At 37.9% G+C, this 20,279-nt stretch overlaps 1 protein-coding gene across 3 annotated transcripts in view; it reads right to left on the bottom strand.

Annotated features, from left to right (window-relative positions):
• LOC130906121 (seizure protein 6 homolog) overlaps nucleotides 1–18,132 on the bottom strand; it is a 227,229-nt gene extending 209,097 nt beyond the window's left edge. For all 3 annotated transcript variants that reach the window (XM_057820079.1, XM_057820080.1, XM_057820081.1), the window contains exon 1: nucleotides 17,699–18,132. In XM_057820079.1, coding sequence (XP_057676062.1) covers nucleotides 17,699–17,786 — 88 coding nt within the window. In that variant the 5' untranslated portion in view covers nucleotides 17,787–18,132. The remainder of the gene's footprint in view (nucleotides 1–17,698) is intronic.
• Nucleotides 18,133–20,279: the final 2,147 nt, after the last annotated feature.

Genomic DNA, 20,279 nt, shown 5'->3' with positions numbered 1-20,279 from the left:
TATCGAGTGATCGGATAAAACAAATCTTTTTTTTTTTTTTTTTTAGTTAAAGAGCAATTATAGATATACATGAGAAAACAAGACATTTCATCTAATATTGAACCATTTTTAGACAATGTCTTTATTGTAGATGTACATTGTTGAAAACAGCCTACAATTGCATCTCAGATGTTACTAGAAAAAAAAAAATTCACTGCTTTCACTCAAAAAAATTCTAAATCTTATTAAAAAAAAATTTTTTTTTTAAACTCATTTCTTACCTAAAAGTGTCATTATCCTTGATAACACACATCACTTAAGTTAGGTGTTTTTTTTCCACGTGTAATAATTGAATTTCCATTTGTGTCAAGCTATTTTTAAGTTCTACTTAAGTTTTAAGTTTAAGTCTAAATTGTAAGTCCTGATAGTTGTATAGAGTTCATTTTGCCTACACTTATAAATTCTTCAAACCTTTTCTTTTATCTCAGGCAATAGTAGGTGGTTTTATTTACCTGACATGTTTCGGCGAGCACTTCCGTGACGAAGGCGGAAGTGCAGTTTGTCTTTGGCGCTTTATTGCGCGCATTTCACTCGCTATCCGAGCGTGTCGAGGCTTCTTGTGAGGGAAAATAGTTGGAACAGCATTTGATTTTAGTCTCCACTTACAGTGGGGAGAACAAGTATTTGCTACACTGCCAATACTTGTTCTCCCCACTGTATATCCAGCCGCTCTGGTGAGCCCTTTCATAAGTTGTCGTCGACTATAAGCCTGGAACGCGGTAGGAGAAAAATGCCGAGAACAAAGCATTGGGTTTTTGGGAAGTTTTGTCAGTCGACAGGCATTTTCCCAAACCTTTCACCTCTTCTATTCAGTATGAAATCTGTGGAGACTCACATCACTCCCCTTGTTTCCATTTGACTGGAAATTGCATCCAAAAGCAGCACATTGTGGCATTTTACTTAACGAGTTTAGGCAGCAATACACAATTGGAAACGTCCCAATTACGTTATCACTCCAAGCCCACAAAACATGGCGCCAACTATCGGTCAAACTATGTACTAAATATTATAAAATATTGCCATTGATTTAATGTTTTATGTATTTCTAACAACATATTTTAGTACAAGAGAACAATTGTGGTTTATTAGAGCCTACATGTCTTTAACATGGCGGAAAACACAGACAAGACTGAAAAAGCAGTTTCTGCTCTTGCACTCCTCTTTAAAAGAAACTGCTGTATTTTAAGCCAAAAGAACTGTTGTTTGATAGAATTCAATTCAATTCAATTCAATTTTATTTGTATAGCCCTCAATCACAACAGAAGTCTCAAAGGGCTTTACAGATAGATAGAACAATATGTCTATATGCTGCCATTGCAGATTCATGGCGCATGAAGCCCCCGAACTATTTTTAATTTGCCCGTTTTACCCTGAAAACCCCTGTTTACAGACGTCGCGCAACCGCTTTTGTTTCAACCCAGCCATAAAACCAAGGTAATTAATCATATTTATTATTCAAAATGTCTGCCGTTTTTAGCTTAGATTCAATAGTTGATGTGTAATATTTCGTTAAAAAAAAACAAAAAAAACACACACTTTAAAAAATTATTCACTCGCATATTTTTAACTTTTAAAAAAGTTATGTCACAATGAAAAAAATGGTGTCTGTAAAGTAAGTCACGGATATTTACCTCATAACTATCGTTTATTGTATTTTTTTTTTTTTGTTTCTGTCGCATTTTTCCGATATGTTAGATGATAAATAATCGATCCAATCAAAAAAAAAAATGGGGAAAAAACATTTAAAAAGGTAAATATATAAATATATAATATTTAATATAAAAAGAAAATCTCGACCACTCGTTGATGTCTGCGATTTCTGCATCGCGACCCTTGTTATATGACCATGTTTCACCCATAAAATTCCCCCAAAATCCAGCTGTGGCCATTCACAGCTGTGTCTTGACACGCAGTGATATGTGCTACGTGGAGTTTTTGGATCGAAACAAGGTAAGAACGAGATAATATCTCGTCAAAGTCATGGCGTCTGCGATTCTGCTCTCGCGTGCTCTCGCATCCAGATAGGGTTTTGCTGTTTAATTTTTTTTTTTTTTTCCCAAAATGCCCTCCTGTTCAAAAATTCTTCCCCCAGAAAATTGAGATTTTAAGCTTTCCAACGGTGTATCACACATGCATATCAGACACTTTTGAAATTTGGCCAAATTGGGGGTCTCAGAGCGGAACTTCAAGTCACCTGAGCATTTTCTGCCATATATTAAGTAAGGCGTACCTTAGTTTCTATTGGCACAATTGAGGTTAGCCTGTTTGTGCGTCTCCTTATGACAAGCGTTCCAGTTTCTAACATGCCAAAATTGAAAAATATGCCCTCATCATCTCTCATCTCCCCCCAGTGCCAATTGCAATTCTGTCAGTGGTTTGGAAGGAAAATATCATTCAGTATTAATTGCTATAATGTGTGGCAGACGCTAAGCGAACAGATGTCACACTTTGCAAAAAGTTTGCAACTCATTATTAATGTGTTCCGCATGTAACGTTGTCACAGAGCGCTCGGCTTATCAAACTCATTAAGTTATCTAGGGAAAGCAATCAAGGGGGGGGGGGGGGGGAATCATTCGGAAAAAAACAAAAATCCTCTTATTTCAGTATTGAAAATAATAAAGGTATATCAAAAACAAGCCTTATCAAAGAAAACTAATTAACTAAGGCATGAAATGAAAGCAGTGTTGAATGAAAATTTCAGACAAAAACATTGTGAAGCTCATACAATGACACTATTGATGACTGGAATATAACCTGACCGCAGGTTTTTAGCTTCTTAAAACACCGACTCCTCGATGATTAAAAATTCAAAAACTAGCAGCGGAGCTTTTGCTGGCTAAGCAGCAAATTCACTAATGGAAGCTGTAAATTTTTATTTGCGCTCTAAAAATAGTTGCCTGCTGTATTTTCCTTCTCCCTGGAGTTTTGAGTCCTGAGCACACGGAGCAGGTGTGTTCTCGGGGCTGAAAACACGCAATTATTCCGACGTCTTCCTTAACCACCGTTGCGCGCCCGGCGTTAGTGTTTACTCAATCAAACATTCGTCAAAGGCTATCACACGGACAGAATTTTTGCGTATCTCAAGTGAGAACTCAAAGAGAGGCTTTTTTAACCCCGCCTGATATTTAAATCAGTCTTGTCAGAAATGCTCTTGGGCTATTTTCTAGGTCTGCAACTAGCAATTAGTTAAGTAAGTGATTAATCTATCAATTATTTAGTTCGAAGGGATTGGGAAAATTCAATGCGTTGCAGAATGAATTTTATCGATGTAAAACAAAGGCTAGGTAAGATTGCACTTTCATCGGAGCATTAAACACGAATATAAAATTAAAATTCCCGAGTGTTTTTTCAAACTATGCAGAATTGCACTTTCCTTTCACAAGAGCAATAAATGCATTTAAAAATAAATTAAATTACCTGTGCTTAGCCCAGGGCCGGCCCAGGCCATTTGGGGGCGCTAAGCAAAATAATGCAAAGGGGCCCATATTTTTGGCCCACCATTTCGTCACAGTGTACTGTGAAACCCATACATGCAATCCAACCCATACGTCCATATTTTGTATATTAATCAGATTTTGTTGCACTGCATTAGAGCTGTCCCGACGAGTCGACATAGTCGACGTCATCGATGACGTAAATCCGTCGACGAGCACAACATCCCGTCGACGGTTAATGAAGGGTTAAAAAAATATATGCGTGGAAAGTTCAGAATGTCGGATGCTCTGTATCCAAGCGGGGAAAGCGGCACAAAGCAAAAAAAAAAAAAAGCGCACCAGCGTGTCCAAAACATTGACTTATTTCAAAGAAACAAAGGAGGGTACACTCTTCTGTCCTGTCTCTTCAATGCCAAGCTTGGCTGCATGTCGGCCGTGAATAAACACCTCAAGCGCTGTCACCGTTTGTAAAAAAAAATTTTTTTTTTCATTTTTTGTACACCAGAGGGTGCTGTCGCCTTACTAAATAATAATGTTTAATTGACAATGGGCCTATAAGTGCTATTAGTATTATTCTTAATGCTAACTGAAAGGTTTATTTCATGTTATGGTTTATTTTATGGTATAGAAAATTATATAAGGTTAAAAGGTCATAAATATATACAGTATATACAGTGATTGCGCTCAAGGGAGAGATTGTCAATGATAAGGTAATAAATTAAGGTAAAGGCAATTCATATAGGCAATTCATTGATATATAAATAAGGTTTAAAAGGAAAAAGGTGAAAAGTTTTTGTTAATTTCTAATTGTGTTGTTTTATTTGTGTGCACCGCAGCTCTTACGGTGTGATTACATCAAGGATGGAATAAAAGTTGTAAACCATCAGTTTAAGAGAGCATCTTTTCAATCGGGACGCTACACTAGTTATTTCTATCGGCATTTGAACTCATTGTTTATTTGCGATTTATTATTATTATTTACGTGTTTATTTGTACTTTAATAAATAATTTAAGTGTTCCAATATGTTTTTTTGTGAATTGATAAGCGTCAACAAAAATTTTGTTGCTAAATTAGTTTTTTAAAAAAAAATACATATATATACTGGACTGTCTCAGAAAATTAGAATACACAATATTCTAATTTTTTGAGACAGTCCTGTGTATATATACAGGACTGTCTCAGGAAATTAGAATACACAATATTCTAATTTTTTGAGACAGTCAGGAAATTAGAATATTGTGTATTCTAATTTCCTGTCTCAGAAAATTAGAATACACAATATTCTAATTTTTTGAGACAGTCCTGTGTATATATACAGGACTGTCTCAGGAAATTAGAATACACAATATTCTAATTTCCTGACTGTCTCAGGAAATTAGAATATTGTGTATTCAATATTCTAATTTCCTGACTGTCTCAGGAAATTAGAATATTGTGTATTCTAATTTCCTGAGACAGTCCTGTATATATACACAGGACTGTCTCAAAAAATTAGAATATTGTGTATTCTAATTTTCTGAGACAGTCCAGTATATATTAATTATTAGATTAGTCGACTAATCGTAAAAATAGTCGGCTGACTAATCGGGAGAAAATGAGTCGTTTGGGACAGCCCTACACTGCATACTTCAAACTTCTCACCCCAAATGATTCCCAGTACTTACAGTAGATAGCGCCAAACCTTTTTCTAAAAGAGGGAAGAAAGAGGTTAAGGAAGAACTTTTATTTTTTTAGGCTTGTAATCAAGTCTCAAAACTCACAAAAGTCAAATAAAGCAAACTGGAGTAAACAAAATAGAATACAAATTAAACAATTGCCAGATTGGGGGGCCCCCTAGTGGTCAGGGGCCCTAAGCAGCTGCATAGTCTGCGTATAGGCTGGGCCGGCCCTGGCTTAGCCTTAAGCGGTGTAAAAGGATTAATGTGGATCAAAGTGCAACAAAAGAACAATTGGCTAACTTGCATAGCAAAAGTCTGCTAACTTAAATCATAGACTTCATAATATAGACGAGACGTGTGTGTGTGGGGGGGGGGGGGGGTAATTGACCCCAATCGCGTGACGTCACAACTCCGCCCCCCTGACTGGTGCCGCCATATTGTCCGTCAGCTCATATTACCGCTACGTACAATCCTCCTATTACTGCATGTTTTTCTGCTTGTCTAAGGAATCACCGCCTAGTAAACGAACCCAAAAAACCTTCCTGACAATCGTTAACATTGATTCATCAAAATGGTGAAGGCATGTGTGTCGGTTGGTTGCAGTAACAGAGAAGATAAACGGTCATTTTAGTAGTTACTGCGTGGCCATTGTTAAAAGTGCAAATCTCTAAAGCAGCACGGTTTGTTATCTCGGTCCATGATGCGTTTGTGTCGACAGCCGTCAGACAGCAGCGAAAACATCAATATGATGCCAACACGATTGCAGACATCATCACGCCACGGTCGCGCAGCAAGAAGGCGAGCGCAACAGGTGTTCGGCACAACAACAGGTGTTGTGCCGAAAAATAGCCGCCCTGCGTGAAATGTCCCCCCTGACGAGAGCGCCCACACGGAAACGACTTTCTTGTACCGTGAATATGTATTATTTTACTCTGCTTGAACTAACAAATGTCATACCTGTGTCATTGTCATTGGGATATGGTCGTGAAAACCTGTACATTTGTTATGTGGCCCAGTCCACGATTTGTTACTAAAATACACTACTAATTTAATGATTTCAAACTGATCTTACAGTCGTAAACCCATTACTGTAATGCGTCTATGAAAACATTTGATGTTTTCACCTCAATAAAGCGTTATAAATAAGCGCTCCCGTCAGGGGGGACATTTCAGGCGGGGCAGCTATTTTTCGGCACACACCGGCCCGTTGTCGAGTTTCATTTTACAATCGTGGCAACGGTAACGCTCAGCTGACCAAATGTCGGTTTATATTCGGGCCGGTGCAGATTTTGGGTACCCGACTCCTCATCGTGACATAAACTGGAGTATGATTGGAAGTTTTGTGGTCTCAAGACGAGCTCTGACGCACGGGACGGGACCGGACGGGAGGAAACATCGGTTTGGGCATCAAATATGGATCTGGCGACTGGATCGACCGACGCTTTTCCAAATAACGGCTTTTATGCAACTCATCCAATGGGTTTACAGCGTCTGAAAGCATCGGGGCTTCCAAGTGAATCCACCTTTAGAAACTACAATTAAAGATGTCCCGATCGGACCCGATCACGTCGTTTTCTAAGACTCGGAATCGGCAAAAAAATACAAAAAAAAAACAATTTCTAATTGTATTTAACGTTACAGACAAAATGTCTTACACTCATCCAGAGTAGTTCTGGCTTAAAGTAGGGCTATCAAATTTATTGCGTTAACGGCGGTAATTAATTTTTTTAAATTAATCACGTTAAGTAATTAACGCATGCACTGCACGACCCACTCACGCATTGTCGCGTTCAATAATACGCCGTTTTGCCTATAGATAGCGCTTAAAGGAAGCGTATAATGAGTAGAGAGAATTTTGACAGCCTTTGGAGCCATTTTTTATGTGGCTAAAACCTTACAATACCTCTCTCAGCAATTAAATATAACGTGGGAATGTGGGGAAGAAAGGCAGTAGTTGATCATTCTCTTAACACCCTTAATCTTTCAAAATGCAAAGATATATCAATTGGTAGCCCTACGCACACTCCTGGTTGCACTTCCCATCATGCATTTGGGCAGAAGTTAAATGGCTGAATTATCATTTACTGAAAGCTCATAAAAATCCACTAGATGGCAATATTTAGTCACAATATAAGAAGTCACATTTATTCTTTAAGAATTACAAGTCTTTTGATCCGTGGATCCCTCTCACAGAAAGAATGTTAATAATGTAAATGCCATCTTGAGGATTTATTGTCATAACAAACAAATACAGTACTTATGTACTGTATGTTGAATGTATATATTCGTACGAGTTTTATTCATTTTTTTCATGATGCATTGCCAAAATGTATATGATCGGGAAAAATGATTGGAATTGAATCGGGAGCAAAAAAAAAAAAAAAGCAATCGGATCGGGAAATATCGGGATCGGCAGATACTCAAACTATAACGATCGGGATCGGGAGCAAAAAAACATGATCGGAACAACCCTAACTACGATCATTGACAATACGGACACACAATGACGGACAATGTGGCGGCACAATACAGCGATCACGTGATTGTGTGACGTTGGTGATTGGGGTCTATAGGGGGCCTATCTCCGTCAAAGCTGACCGAGTGGAAACACAGACAAAGAGCTTTTTACGTTGAAATTTCTTGTGAATAAATACGTAAAATCTCTCAATTCTTTATAGACATGGACGTAAAACAAAAAGTCTCGATTCTTTGTTAAAAGCGAAGAGAAAAAATCGGGCAGTTAGCATTTATTTTATATAAATATGTCGAATGTGCTGCTAGTCTTTAAGCCACTGTAGCGCCGCCTCATCACCACAAAGAGCTTTTTCCGTTGAAAATTCTTGTGAATAAATGTTTAAATCTCTGAATTCTTTATAGATATAGAAGTAAAACAATCTATATTTTTGGTTAAAAGCAAAAAAACAGGAAGTTAGCATTTATTTTACGTAAATACAGTATCACAAAAGTGAGTACACCCCTGGCATTGCTGCAGATATTTAAGTATATCTTTCAATGGGACAAAACTGACAAAATGACACTTTGACACAATGAAAAGTAGTCTGTGTGCAGCTTATATAATAGAGTTCATTTATTTTCCCCTCAAAATATAGCCATTAATATCTAAACCCCTGGCAACAAAAGTGAGTACTTCCCTTAGAAACTACGTACATCCCTAAATGTCCGAATTGAGTACAGCTTGTCATTTTCCCTCCAAAATGTCATGTGACTTGTTACAGGACTGCTGTCAGCATTGCTGCAGAGATTGAAGAGGTGGGGGGTCAGCCTGTTAGTGCTCAGACCATACATAAAATTGGTGTGCATGGCTGTCACCCCAGGAGGAAGCCTCTTCTGAAGACTGTACACAAGAAAGCCTGCAAACAGTTTTCTGAAGACATGTCAACAAAGCACATGGATTACTGACACCATGACCTATGGTCTGATGAGACGAAGATTAATTTGTTTGGTTCCGATGGTCTCAAGCATGTGTGACGGCGACCAGGTGAGGAGTACAAAGATAAGTGTGTCGTGCCTACAATCAAGCATGGTGGTGGGAATGACCCCGTTCCCACCTCTTCAATCTCTGCAGCAATGCTGACAGCACTCCTGTAACGAGTCACATGACATTTTGGAGGGAAAATGACAAGCAGTACTCAATTTGGACATTTAGGGATGTACGTTTTTTCAAAGGGGTGTACTCACTTTTGTTGCCAGGGGTTTAGATATTAATGGCTATATTTTGAGGGGAAAATAAATGGACTCTATTATATAAGCTGCACACAGACTACTTTTCATTGTGTTAAAGTGTCATTTTGTCAGTGTTCTCCTATGAAAAGATATAGTTAAATATCTGCAGAATGCGAGGGGTGGTCTCACTTTTGTGATACACTGTATGTCGAATGTGCTGCCAGTCTTTAAGCCACTGTAGCGCCGCCTCATCACCACAAAGAGCTTTTTCTTTTATTCACAAAATTCTTGTGAATAAATGTTTAAATCCCTGAATTCTTTATAGATATGGAAGTAAAACAGTCTCTTCTTGGTTAAAAGCAAAAAAAACGGGGAAGTTAGCACTTATTTTACGTAAATATTTCGAAGTATGACGCCCATACCGTAGCGGCTAATTTCTCCCATTGATTTTTTTTTCCCCACAACATTTCAAAATACACGCATGGCACGAAAAATTGAATAATTACCGAACAAATTACTCCTGAGACAATCCTTCCTGTTTGCATGCGGGACAGCTTTCGTACCTTTTCAACCTAAATCCGGCATTAGATCGCTGCGTGCGTGTTTGAGAATAACTCCTCTTAATGTGGGCAGGCCCCCTACTTGAAGGCGAGGCGCAGTGTATGACGGATATGACCTGTCAATATAATTATGAAGTCTATGCTTAAATGCTAATTTTGTTATATATATATATATATATATATTTTTTTTTTAACAATGTTCTTAACAAATCTTTTTAACACATATTCCCACAAAAAAAAAAAAAAAAAAAAAAAAAAAACTGCTAATTATACCCAGTGCTTAATTTTTAAATCATAAGATGCCGCAATGCAAAGTACATATGACAGCACAGGGATGACGAGACGGGCACAGGTCCCGGAACATAAGCAGAAATGGTGCTTAAACAGCATGCAACTGCCCACTTGCCATGCTGTGGGACTTATAAGCCTCAATTTCAGATAATATTAATAATAATAATACATTGTATTTAACGCCACGCAAAGACGCTTCACAAGAGACATGGAATCATAGTACCAGCAAAATAATCATAAAAAGATTAAAAGCATGACTTAGAGTGGTGGTTTCTAGTCTTATGTAATGTGTGCTCTGTTCGGTAAAGCGCACTGATTCTTGGCGTTATTTAATGTAGGGGGTGCTAGCGTGTTAAGTGATGATGAGTTCATCGAATCTTATTGCCCTCCACGTCGCTCGCTACAATATTATCATTATTATTTATACACAAGAGGTGCCGGATCGAACTAAATATGTCCCGGAACACATGGAGCCCAAAATCAAGAGGTACCGGAACATGTTCAGACATGATCCGGCTCAAATTAACCCCTGATTATACCTCTAAACTAAATTTCGAATGCATAAACAATCATATTAGCGCAAACAAAAACTTAGAAACTTCTCTTGGTCTTAACAGGGAGCAGCTTTTCTGGTTATGATATCCATATATAGATTGCGTTGTATAACTGAAATGTCGGTTTTCATTTAGGCTGCTTTTTATTCAAGTGGGTGGCTTTTACGCTGAGAGGAGAGCTTCTTTCCCATCCGGCAACCCTGATTGCGTGCGCTAAGACCTGTTATGAACGCTATGAAGTGATTGGACGTCTATCGCTGTCAATATTTTGTCAAACAAAATGATTAATTGACATTGAATCCTTTTTGAAGTTGAGAAGGAATAACACAATACAAAAGTAATTAAGACCAGGCCAATGTGCACGAGTCCACTCAAGTGTGTCAAACAGCTTGGTCAATAATCTTCAGCAATTCCCGCGGATTAGAGTCTTATTACTGAACGCCGTCTGTCACACAGACCTCAGCGGCCAAACAAATCAACTTTTTTTTCTTTTTTTTTTAAACTCCAATCAACTCACAAACACAACACTCGTGTCGAGTTGATGGCATTGCAACGTTGAACACAATAGCATGTTCCGGCCAATTAAGTGGAATTTCTCAGCGTGCGCCGCATTATTAAAGACATCTCGGCAGGATGTGATGGGCAGGACGTAACTGTGCATTTCACCCCTCGGCGTTAAATATGAGGATCAATGTGATTAGTCATACGCTGATGATACAGACTTGGTTTTTTTTTCCCCCTCCAAATACACTTGAGGAAATCCTAAATAGTCAGTGAAATTAGACACATGGTTTAAATGCAATAAACTCTCTCTAAATATCAATAAAACAAGCTACATTGTGTTCCGCTGCCATAAAAAAAGATGTTAAACAAATCTGTCCAAAAATAAACAGGGAAAATTCCTGGGGATCCACATTGACGAGGTCCTTCGTTTTAAAAAGACATAGTTATGATTTTACAACTAAACTGTCGAAATAGGCTGCTCTGTTCTTTAGGTTGAGACATTATCTCCCACTCCCTGCACAATTTCTCCAGCAGAGCAGAGAATGAAAAGTGGTATTTGCCAAGTGGCATAATGGATTTTGCCAAGTGTTTTTTTTTTATTTTTTTTTTTACATGTGGCAAAATGGATTTTGCCAAGTGTCATTTTTTTTGTGTGTGTGTGTGTCATGTGTCATTTTTTTGCTATGTGGCAATTTTGATTTTGCTACGTGTTCTTTATTTGCCATGTGTCAAAATGGACTTTGCCACGTGGCCTTTTTTTTGGCCATGTGGCAAAATGGATTTTGCCATGTGGCATTTTTTTTGACAAGTGTCAAAACGGATTTTTGCCATGTAGCATTTTTTTGGACATGTGGCAAAATGGATTTTGCCATGTGTCTTTTTTTTTTTTTTTTTTTTTTTTTTTGCCATGTGGCAAAATTGGTTTTGGTTTGTGGCATTTTTTTTGTAAGTGGAAAATGGATTTTGCCATGTGGCATTTTTTTTTATTTTTTTATTTTTTTTTTTGGAAGTGGAAAATGGATTTTTCCATGTGGCATTTTTTTGCCATGTGGCATTTTTTTGGCCATGTGGCAAAAAAATGCCACATGGCATAATCCATTTTGCCATGTGTCTTTTTCTCATGTTGCATTTTTTGCCATGTGGCAAAATGGATTTTGCCATGTGGCATTTTTTTGCCATGAGTGATTTTTTTGCCGTGTGGCATTATTTTGGGGTATGTGGCTAAATGGATTTTGGTTTGTGGCATTTTTTTTGTATGTGGAAAATGGATTTTGGTTTGTGGCATTTCATTGGCCTTGTGGCCAAAATGGATTATAATTTGTGGCATTTTATTTTTTCGCCATGTGGCAAAAAAAAATGACACATGGCAAATTCCATTTTGCCACATGGCCAAAAAAAATGCCATATGGCAAAATCCATTTTGTCATATGGCAAAAGAAAAATGCCACAACCAAAATCCATTTAGCCACATACCCCAAAAAAATGTCACATGGAAAAATCCATTTTGTCAAATGTCAAAAAAAAATGTCACATGGCAAAATCAATTTTGTCACATGGCAAATACCACTTTTGGTTCTCTCTGTCTCTCCAAATCCTTATTTCAACCTCATTTACAATATCATATGGTGTAGTGCATTTCCAACTCATCTAAAAAAAAGCTTGAAATACTCCACACCAGGGGTCGCGTTAACCGAATATTTTCCGTCGTTGACCGATTTTTTAAAACGGTGACGGAAAAAACTGAAGTCCATCCGTCATTTTGACCGGTTGCAATTCACACCCCAGACCACAGGGTGGCAAGTGAGCTTATTAATTAGCTATTGTCTCTCTTGATGCATGACGTCGTTGGCCTTACTCTGAAACAATGTCAAGGCAACTGAGTGTCTGAAGTTTCTTCAAAAAGCCCCAAAACGACGATGGTGTTGATAAAAGAGGTGAAAAAACAGGGACTGCACAAGCGGGCACGCAATTCAAGTCCATGCGCACCGGGAGGAAAGTGTGAGACTACGTTCAGGCCACAGCAGGTGAACTGTTAATTTCATTGTTCCATATGCTACATATGGTAGGCTACCTACCTAATGGGGACCACTGTCAGCTGTTTTTGTCACTGCGGAGAAAAAGTTACATATTCATCTGCTTGATGTGTGATGGCACGGTGTGGATTCTCTGTTAAGCTTGTTCGGACAGAATGTTAATTTAAAACGAATGAAAACTAAATACTGTTGAATATGTTGAAGCGGTATGCAATGTTAAGAGTCTTGTTAGCTGTAGGCGCACTATCCTATTCCCCTCACTATCCACTCGCGGTGTCCTGCGCTTGTCAGTGACGATTCTTATTCTCGCTATATGACTATACAACTTTAACATTTGTTAATAATACGCTCTGTGTGTAGTATCATCCATCGCTTTTCCTTTTTAAATGGGCACTTATAAGCGAACGCAAGAAGTAACAACGGGATCATTTTTAAACAGGCATTTCACGGGAGAGCATTTCGACTCTTCGGCCAATCATATAGCGAGAGCGAGTGGATAGTGAGGGGACCGCGCGCGGCTCTTAAGTGTCTCTGTCACGTGACTGTCGTAGCCGGTGTAGGCGCTTGAACCTACACCGGTAACGCGCTCGGCCAAATGGACACACAAGTACGGAAGGTGAATTATGCCAAACAAAGGGTCACCACAATGTCATTATCATCATTTTAAAAATTTAAGTGACGGGTAAAAATAGATTATGACCGGATTTTTATGACCCTGTCAGTCAAAATGACAGACAACGAAAAAGTCTAGCGCAACCTCTGCTCCACACACAAAAAAAACCACAGTTCCAACCTTCACAGCTTTACAGAGTACAACTACTGTGCTTTCAAAATGCTTGTGTAATATATCAGAATATCCACTAACAACCATAAATTAGGTGACCTCGTCCCAATACCACCACAAATAAACATCAAATCACAGGGAACTAAAGTGTACAAGCTTTAGAGGACCACAGATTTGGAAGGAACTTGATGTAATGCTAAAAACGTCACATTCCAACTTCAACAAACAAAATAAAAATTGCAATATATGCAAGGGCGTAGGTTTGCATAGGGACGGTAGGGACATAACACTACCAACTTTTCAGGATGCTCAAATTGTCCCCACCAACTTTGAAGCAAAAGTATTTGCATTCTATAATGACTTCAATTATATATTATTATTTAGATTGTCTTCCCATGTTGTAAGGATAGAATTAACCCTACCATTATTAAGTGAATTACAGTACTTTCAATATGTTCAGATTTCAGACATTAACCCCTTTTTGACTTTTTAAATGGGCCAGTCCATTTTTGACCCTCAAACGCAAGTTTGTTGGCTGACGACTTACCCCAAACACACACACACACACACACACACACATTCACAGCCGGTGTTGTGTCACATTTTTCACCCATGATAATAGTTTGCCCTCGAAGCTTTTGTGGTGGTGAATATGCACTCTTTTACATTCAGTTGGACTCTCAATGCTATTCAAAGGTGTTACGTCATAAACATACACGTGCAACATAAATACGGCAGAAATAAATGCTTAAAGACACCGCAAAGACGTGAACGGTCAGAGAGCGGCGTACAGTTGAGTTGTGTGGAGCCACATGGCAGGATGTGTCTGAGGAGAAGTTTTTTACATGTCCGTCCATGATCAAACATAAGTAAATATTCCTTTATCAAAAGTTTGCAGCGTTGATTTTGGCACCGCTGCCTTCGCAGCCATTTTTAACATTATGTGCATGCGCAGAACCGTTTATTATTTTTTTTTTTTTGCATTCCTGGGTAGTTAAGAAATGATTAACAAGTGTGTATTTCTTGTGGATGATTGTTAATATAATCTGTGTTCGGATATTGTAATTTAAATTTGCTTATGAAATGCAGACACTTATTCAGGAAGTTTTCAAAATGTTTGAGCAGTTTATGAAAACAAAAGTTTGACTCAAATGGTGTACCACCTAAACCAATACATATGCACTGCAAAACCCGAAAAAAAATAAAAATTAAAAAAACTTCCCTTGTCTTCAGTGTAAATGTACTTGTACTTGTAATTTGTGAAATTATCTGCCAGTGCTTTAAAAAATTTTACTCAGATTTGTTGACATAAAATAGCTAGCTGAAAATGAGCTTAACAGACTTATTTTAATCAAAAATGTTTGTATATATAATATTAAAAAAGAAACTTGTTTGTCGGAAATGTTCTTAATTCAAGAATAGATATTGTTGAAAACCTTATTTGAAAGCATTTTTTTCTTGATATAGGTGAAAAATGATCAAGTTTTAGATGGATGGGCTTAATAAGAACAAATACTGTAGTAATATTTATTTAAAGTAGGTGGAAGAATCCAACGCATTAATCTGTTAACTAGCCTTCAACACTTAAAACAAGATGGAGAAAATTATTCGACTAGATTTAAGAAAAAATATCAGATTAACAAATTATACATGCTTAAGAGAGAAAAATTTTATGTGTTCCTTCCATGTGAAAACATCACTGTTAAGGGCATATCTCACCTTTGGAGCAGGTATGTGGCCAAGTCCATGCAGAGGCTAAATGTAGCCTATAATGATTCTTTGAGGCTATTATTGCGTGTGCCTAGATGGCATAGCACCAGCCAATTATTTGTCAGTTCTGGGTTACCCACCTTTAAAGCGCTATTAAAAAATCTGATGTATAAGTTCATGTGTCGATTAAGTGAGTCTGTAAATTGTATTTTAAGGAAAATAACAGACCCTACAAATAGTCAAGCATGTGGCGCCATTGGCGTAAAAGCCTGTTTGTTGCGCACAGATAGTTTGTGGCCTTTTAATGTTCTTTCTTTATTAGTTTCTGTTCCTGTGTTTTCTTATGTCATTTTTCTGTTGGTTTGTGTGCTATGGACATCTGGTGTGACTCCTGAATAAAGATTATATATATATATATATATATATATATTAGGGCTGTCAAATGATTAAAATTTTTTAATCGAGTTAATTACAGCTTAACAATTGATTAATCGTGATTAATCGCAATTCAAACCATCTATAAAATATGCCATATTTTTCTGTAAATTATTGTTGGAACGGAAATATAAGACACAAGATGGATATATACATTCAACATACGGTACATAGGTACTGTATTTGTTTATTATAACAATAAATCAACAAGATGGCATTAACATTATTAACATTCAGTTAAAGCGATCCATGGATAGAAAGACTTGTAGTTCTTAAAAGATAAATGTTAGTACAAGTTATAGAAATTTTATATTAAAACCCGTCTTAATGTTTTCGTTTTAATAAAATTTGTAAAATTTTCAATCAAAAATAAACTAGTAGCTCGCCATTGTTAATGTCAGTAATTACACAATGCTCGTTCATAGTGCTGAAACCCACAGTTGCACCCAAGCGCCAGCAGAGGTTGACAAAACGCCTAAAAACACAAGTAACAAGTGCACATTACACTGGGTTGTCATTTTAATCTGTTTGAGCGGAGCATGTGCGTTAATTGAGTCAAATATTTAACGTCATTAATTTAAAAATTAATTAACGCCCATTAACGCAATAATTTTGACAGCCCTAATATTTATATATATATACTGTAACTACTGTATACTGTAAAAAGGGTGAAAGTTAGTGCAAGTTAATACAGATTTATTTTTGCATTAATCATTTAGCCTATTACTTAGTTAGGTTCGTACTAGAGAGAAATGTAGCCCAATCTGTTTGGTCTTATTAATGTCCTGTCCCCAGCAAAAAGTGTACATGCCGGTTATGCCGTCCCTACCAATCTTGAAACACAAACTACTCCCTTTCTTGATATACTCAAATAAATAAATAAATATCCACAGTTACAACCTTCAAAGGTTTACAGAATACGACTACTGTACTTTCAAAATGCATGTGTAATATCTCAGATATCCACAAACTCAACCATAAATTGGGTGACCTCGTCCCAATACTGCCACAAATAAACATCAAATCACTGGGGGACTAAAGTGTACGAGCTTTAGCGTGGTGTGCAGAGGACCACAGATTTGGAAGAAACTTGATGAAATGCAAAAAAATGTCAAATTCCAACATCAAGAAAAAACTAAAAATTGCAATACATGTGTTAAGATGCAGTAGTATCTTCTTTTGGTTAACACCACTACTGTAGCCCGCATCAAATCCAGTGTTAGAATACTGCGATTGTGCATGGGAAATATTTGTGACTATGTGTATGTTGTCTATATCTATAAAGATATTTTGCCTGTATGTTATATTAATTAAAACGGGCTTGACAGCATTAAATGGCTTCTTTCCACACTATTTAATTGCATATACCTTTTTGTATACACTATGTATTGTATTTTCTGATCATGTGTAAATAAACTACCTTGCTGGCAATGTTGAGACTTAGGGATTTTCTTCATTTGTTGCACACATAAGGAGTCGATCATCCTCAACAATAAGTGTGTTTGTCTCATGTGCAGTTTTGTAAGAAGAGTGGTTATTATAGAAACATTCTGTATTTCGGAAAATGTCTCATTGCTGTTTCCTTTTCAATTAGTATGCACTATTAAAGTTTGCGGAATCATTTTGTTACTAACATTTGTTAACGTTTTGTGATAAAAGTCATTCCCAACATTTATAACAGCTTAAGACACAGCTTTAGTCGCCCAATATTGTAATTTGATTTCATTTGATCTATGCTTGGTTTTCAAAAACATTTTGTTTAATGTACATTTTGTTAAAATTGCGTGATAAGCCATTAAGTTATTTGGGAATGGCTTTAGTCACCCCCTCTTTGTAATTTGATTTCATTTGATGCTTAGTTTTCAAGAGCATTTTCCCGCCCCTATTTTACAGCTAAATAACATTCCAAACTAAACACTCCAACAAATCCGTTGGAGACCTGAGCTGAGCACATTGGCTTTGTTTAGTTTGCCACACTAAGAACCGAAAGAAAGTGCACGCAAGTTCTTACCTCGTCCGCGGCCGGTGGCCACGGCAGCCGCGAGAAGCCACGCCACCAACATGCCCGTCAAGCTGCCATCGCGTCTCGTCCAATTCATCTCTCCTTTAAATCGAGGTCGCGCCGCTATAACAAAAAAAAAAAAAAAAAAAATCTCGTCCTTGTGTTTCGGGAGCGGCGGAAAAACAGCCGAGGTGACTGCGAGGGAGCAAAGCGTCCGTTTAAAGAAAAAAAAAAATGCAAAGTTGAACGGCTTTTCCGCCGCTTCGCTCGGTTGAATTCGCCGATAATAATCAAGGGGAAGGCGGAGGTCCCGCTTTCATTCGGACGGACGCTTCGCTAAGCGGATTGTGGACGAAGACAGCCCAGCGAGTCGACTCGTCAGCACCGAGGACAGCGCTTACTCCTAGCGTCAGAAGACGGAACAACCTCCGTGGAGTTGACTTTAGGTGGGGGAGAGGGAGAGAGCCGACGAGCATTTGTCTCATTTCACACTCACGCCGCACAATGATGGGAGCGCGGTGGAACTCGTCTGACGGTGAGAGACGTCCAATTTGCTTGAACTCTCCTAATTCCAATGGATCAAACGCAAGGGTCCAACTTTGAGAAGGTTTAGCTGTCCGCCTGAAGCAGGTCTAAGGACATACCCTGCACAAAAAAAACAACAACCCAAAAATAAATAAGTTTGTTGTAATATTAGATATATTTTCATCACAAGTAAATAAACATTAACACTAGAGCTGGAAATCTTTGGGCACCTAACGATTCGATTACCGTTACGATTTAGAGGCTCCGATTCGATTATAAAACGATTATTGATGCACCCCCCTCCTTTTTTTTTCTAATTTTTATTTTTTTTAATGTTTTGTACATTAGTTCCAAAATTGTTCAAAAATCCTCTCAGGCTAAACCAAACTACTATTTCAGCATCAAGTTAACATATAACAGTAAACAAATATACAAAAATAACAGTAAATAAAAAACTCCAGTCCCCATTCATAATCAGCAGCTTTAAACTACATTCAATTAATTTAATGTTGTGAATCAACTGTTACAGTTGTTAAAATTGCTCCCGTTATTGCATAATTTTCCTTCTGTCTACTTTTGTCAAAGTTTTAAAACTATTTCATCAATTAAAGACAATATTCTGCCGATTTAGGAGTATTTTAGATAAAAAGTTAATTAAGTTCGCTACAACAGAGCCTTCGAGAGAGGTCTACTGCTTTAAGATGGCGGCTGTTTACTTATGCCGGAAAGGCTGTCATTTCGCATTTCTGTTCAATAATACATCTTCTGACACCGACGTCGTCTGTCATATGGCATCTAGTTCTACATATATATGATATCTACGGTAGCCGTATGTTTGTAGCAACTAGCAACTGGGCGTTGTTTGTAGCGGCTGCTGGCCGCAGTCAGGTATGATTGTTTTTTTATCTAGCGGCATGAGTTGAACATGATATTTACTCTCGGTCCGTTCCTCATTGCGTCCCAAAGATCGCGCTGACTGTGTTTTATTTCCGCTTTACCTGGTATAATTCAATAATCGGAATTTGGATATTTGTGAATCGTTCTCGAATCTTCCACGGCCGAATCGCGAACAATCTAAGAATCGGAAATTTCGCACGCCTCTAATTAACACACAGGTTGCAAGAGCCGTTCTGAGACCGAGCACTAGAACAGTGAGAAAATACAGCATAAACCAAACCCAAAAGAGTCCAAATTAATTGAATAACATTTTTAAACTGCAATTTCTGGAGAAATTACTCTGGGTCTTTGCTGTGTGGAGATACAGATCTTAGCCCCGCTCAGGTTGGTTTGGGGACATTTCATGGACAATATCAGGTCACTTCCTGTTTATCTGGGAACATTTGGGGGGCGTGGCCTGGCCATAACAGGTCATTTGGGGACATTTGGGGGGCGTGTCTGATTTATATCTGGTCATTTCCTGTAGATTTGGGGACATTGTTTTTTTTGCCATTGAAAACGAATAGGAAAAAATTTGGACGTACATGGCGGTCAATGGCAACGACTTACGGAGGTGTCAATGAAATCCAAGTACATTGGCATCAATAAAATGGACAAACATGCCCGTCAATGGCATTAAACAAAGTAAATGTAATTGGAAATGGATGGGAAATTTGGACGTCCATGGCCGTCAACGGCAGTACCCTCCATAAGCGTCAATGGAATCAGGGGCATTAGGGAGAAACGTCCTATTGATATCTAGTCATTTCCTTTTGATTTGGGGACATTGGATTTTTTGCCATTGAAAATAAATGGGAAAAAATTTGGACGTCCGTGGCCGGGTCATAGCAGGTCATTTGGGGACATTTAGGGGGCATGTCTGATGTATATCAGGTCATTTCCTGTTGATTTGGGGACATTGGTTTGAAAACGAATGGGAAAAAATTTGGACGTACGTGGCCGTCAATGGCAACGACTTACGTAGGTGTCAATGAAATTCAGGTACATTGGTATCAATAAAATGGACAAACATGCCTGTTAATGGCATTAAACAAAGTATATGTAATTGGAAATGGATGGGAAATTTGGATGTCCATGGCCGTCAACGGCAGTACCCTCCATAAGCGTC

This window comes from Corythoichthys intestinalis, chromosome 18, assembly GCF_030265065.1.
Source record: "Corythoichthys intestinalis isolate RoL2023-P3 chromosome 18, ASM3026506v1, whole genome shotgun sequence".
Classification (NCBI taxonomy): Eukaryota; Metazoa; Chordata; class Actinopteri; order Syngnathiformes; family Syngnathidae; genus Corythoichthys; species Corythoichthys intestinalis.
The sequence above is the reverse complement of the archived record's forward strand: the minus strand, read 5'-3'. Positions and strand labels throughout refer to the sequence as shown.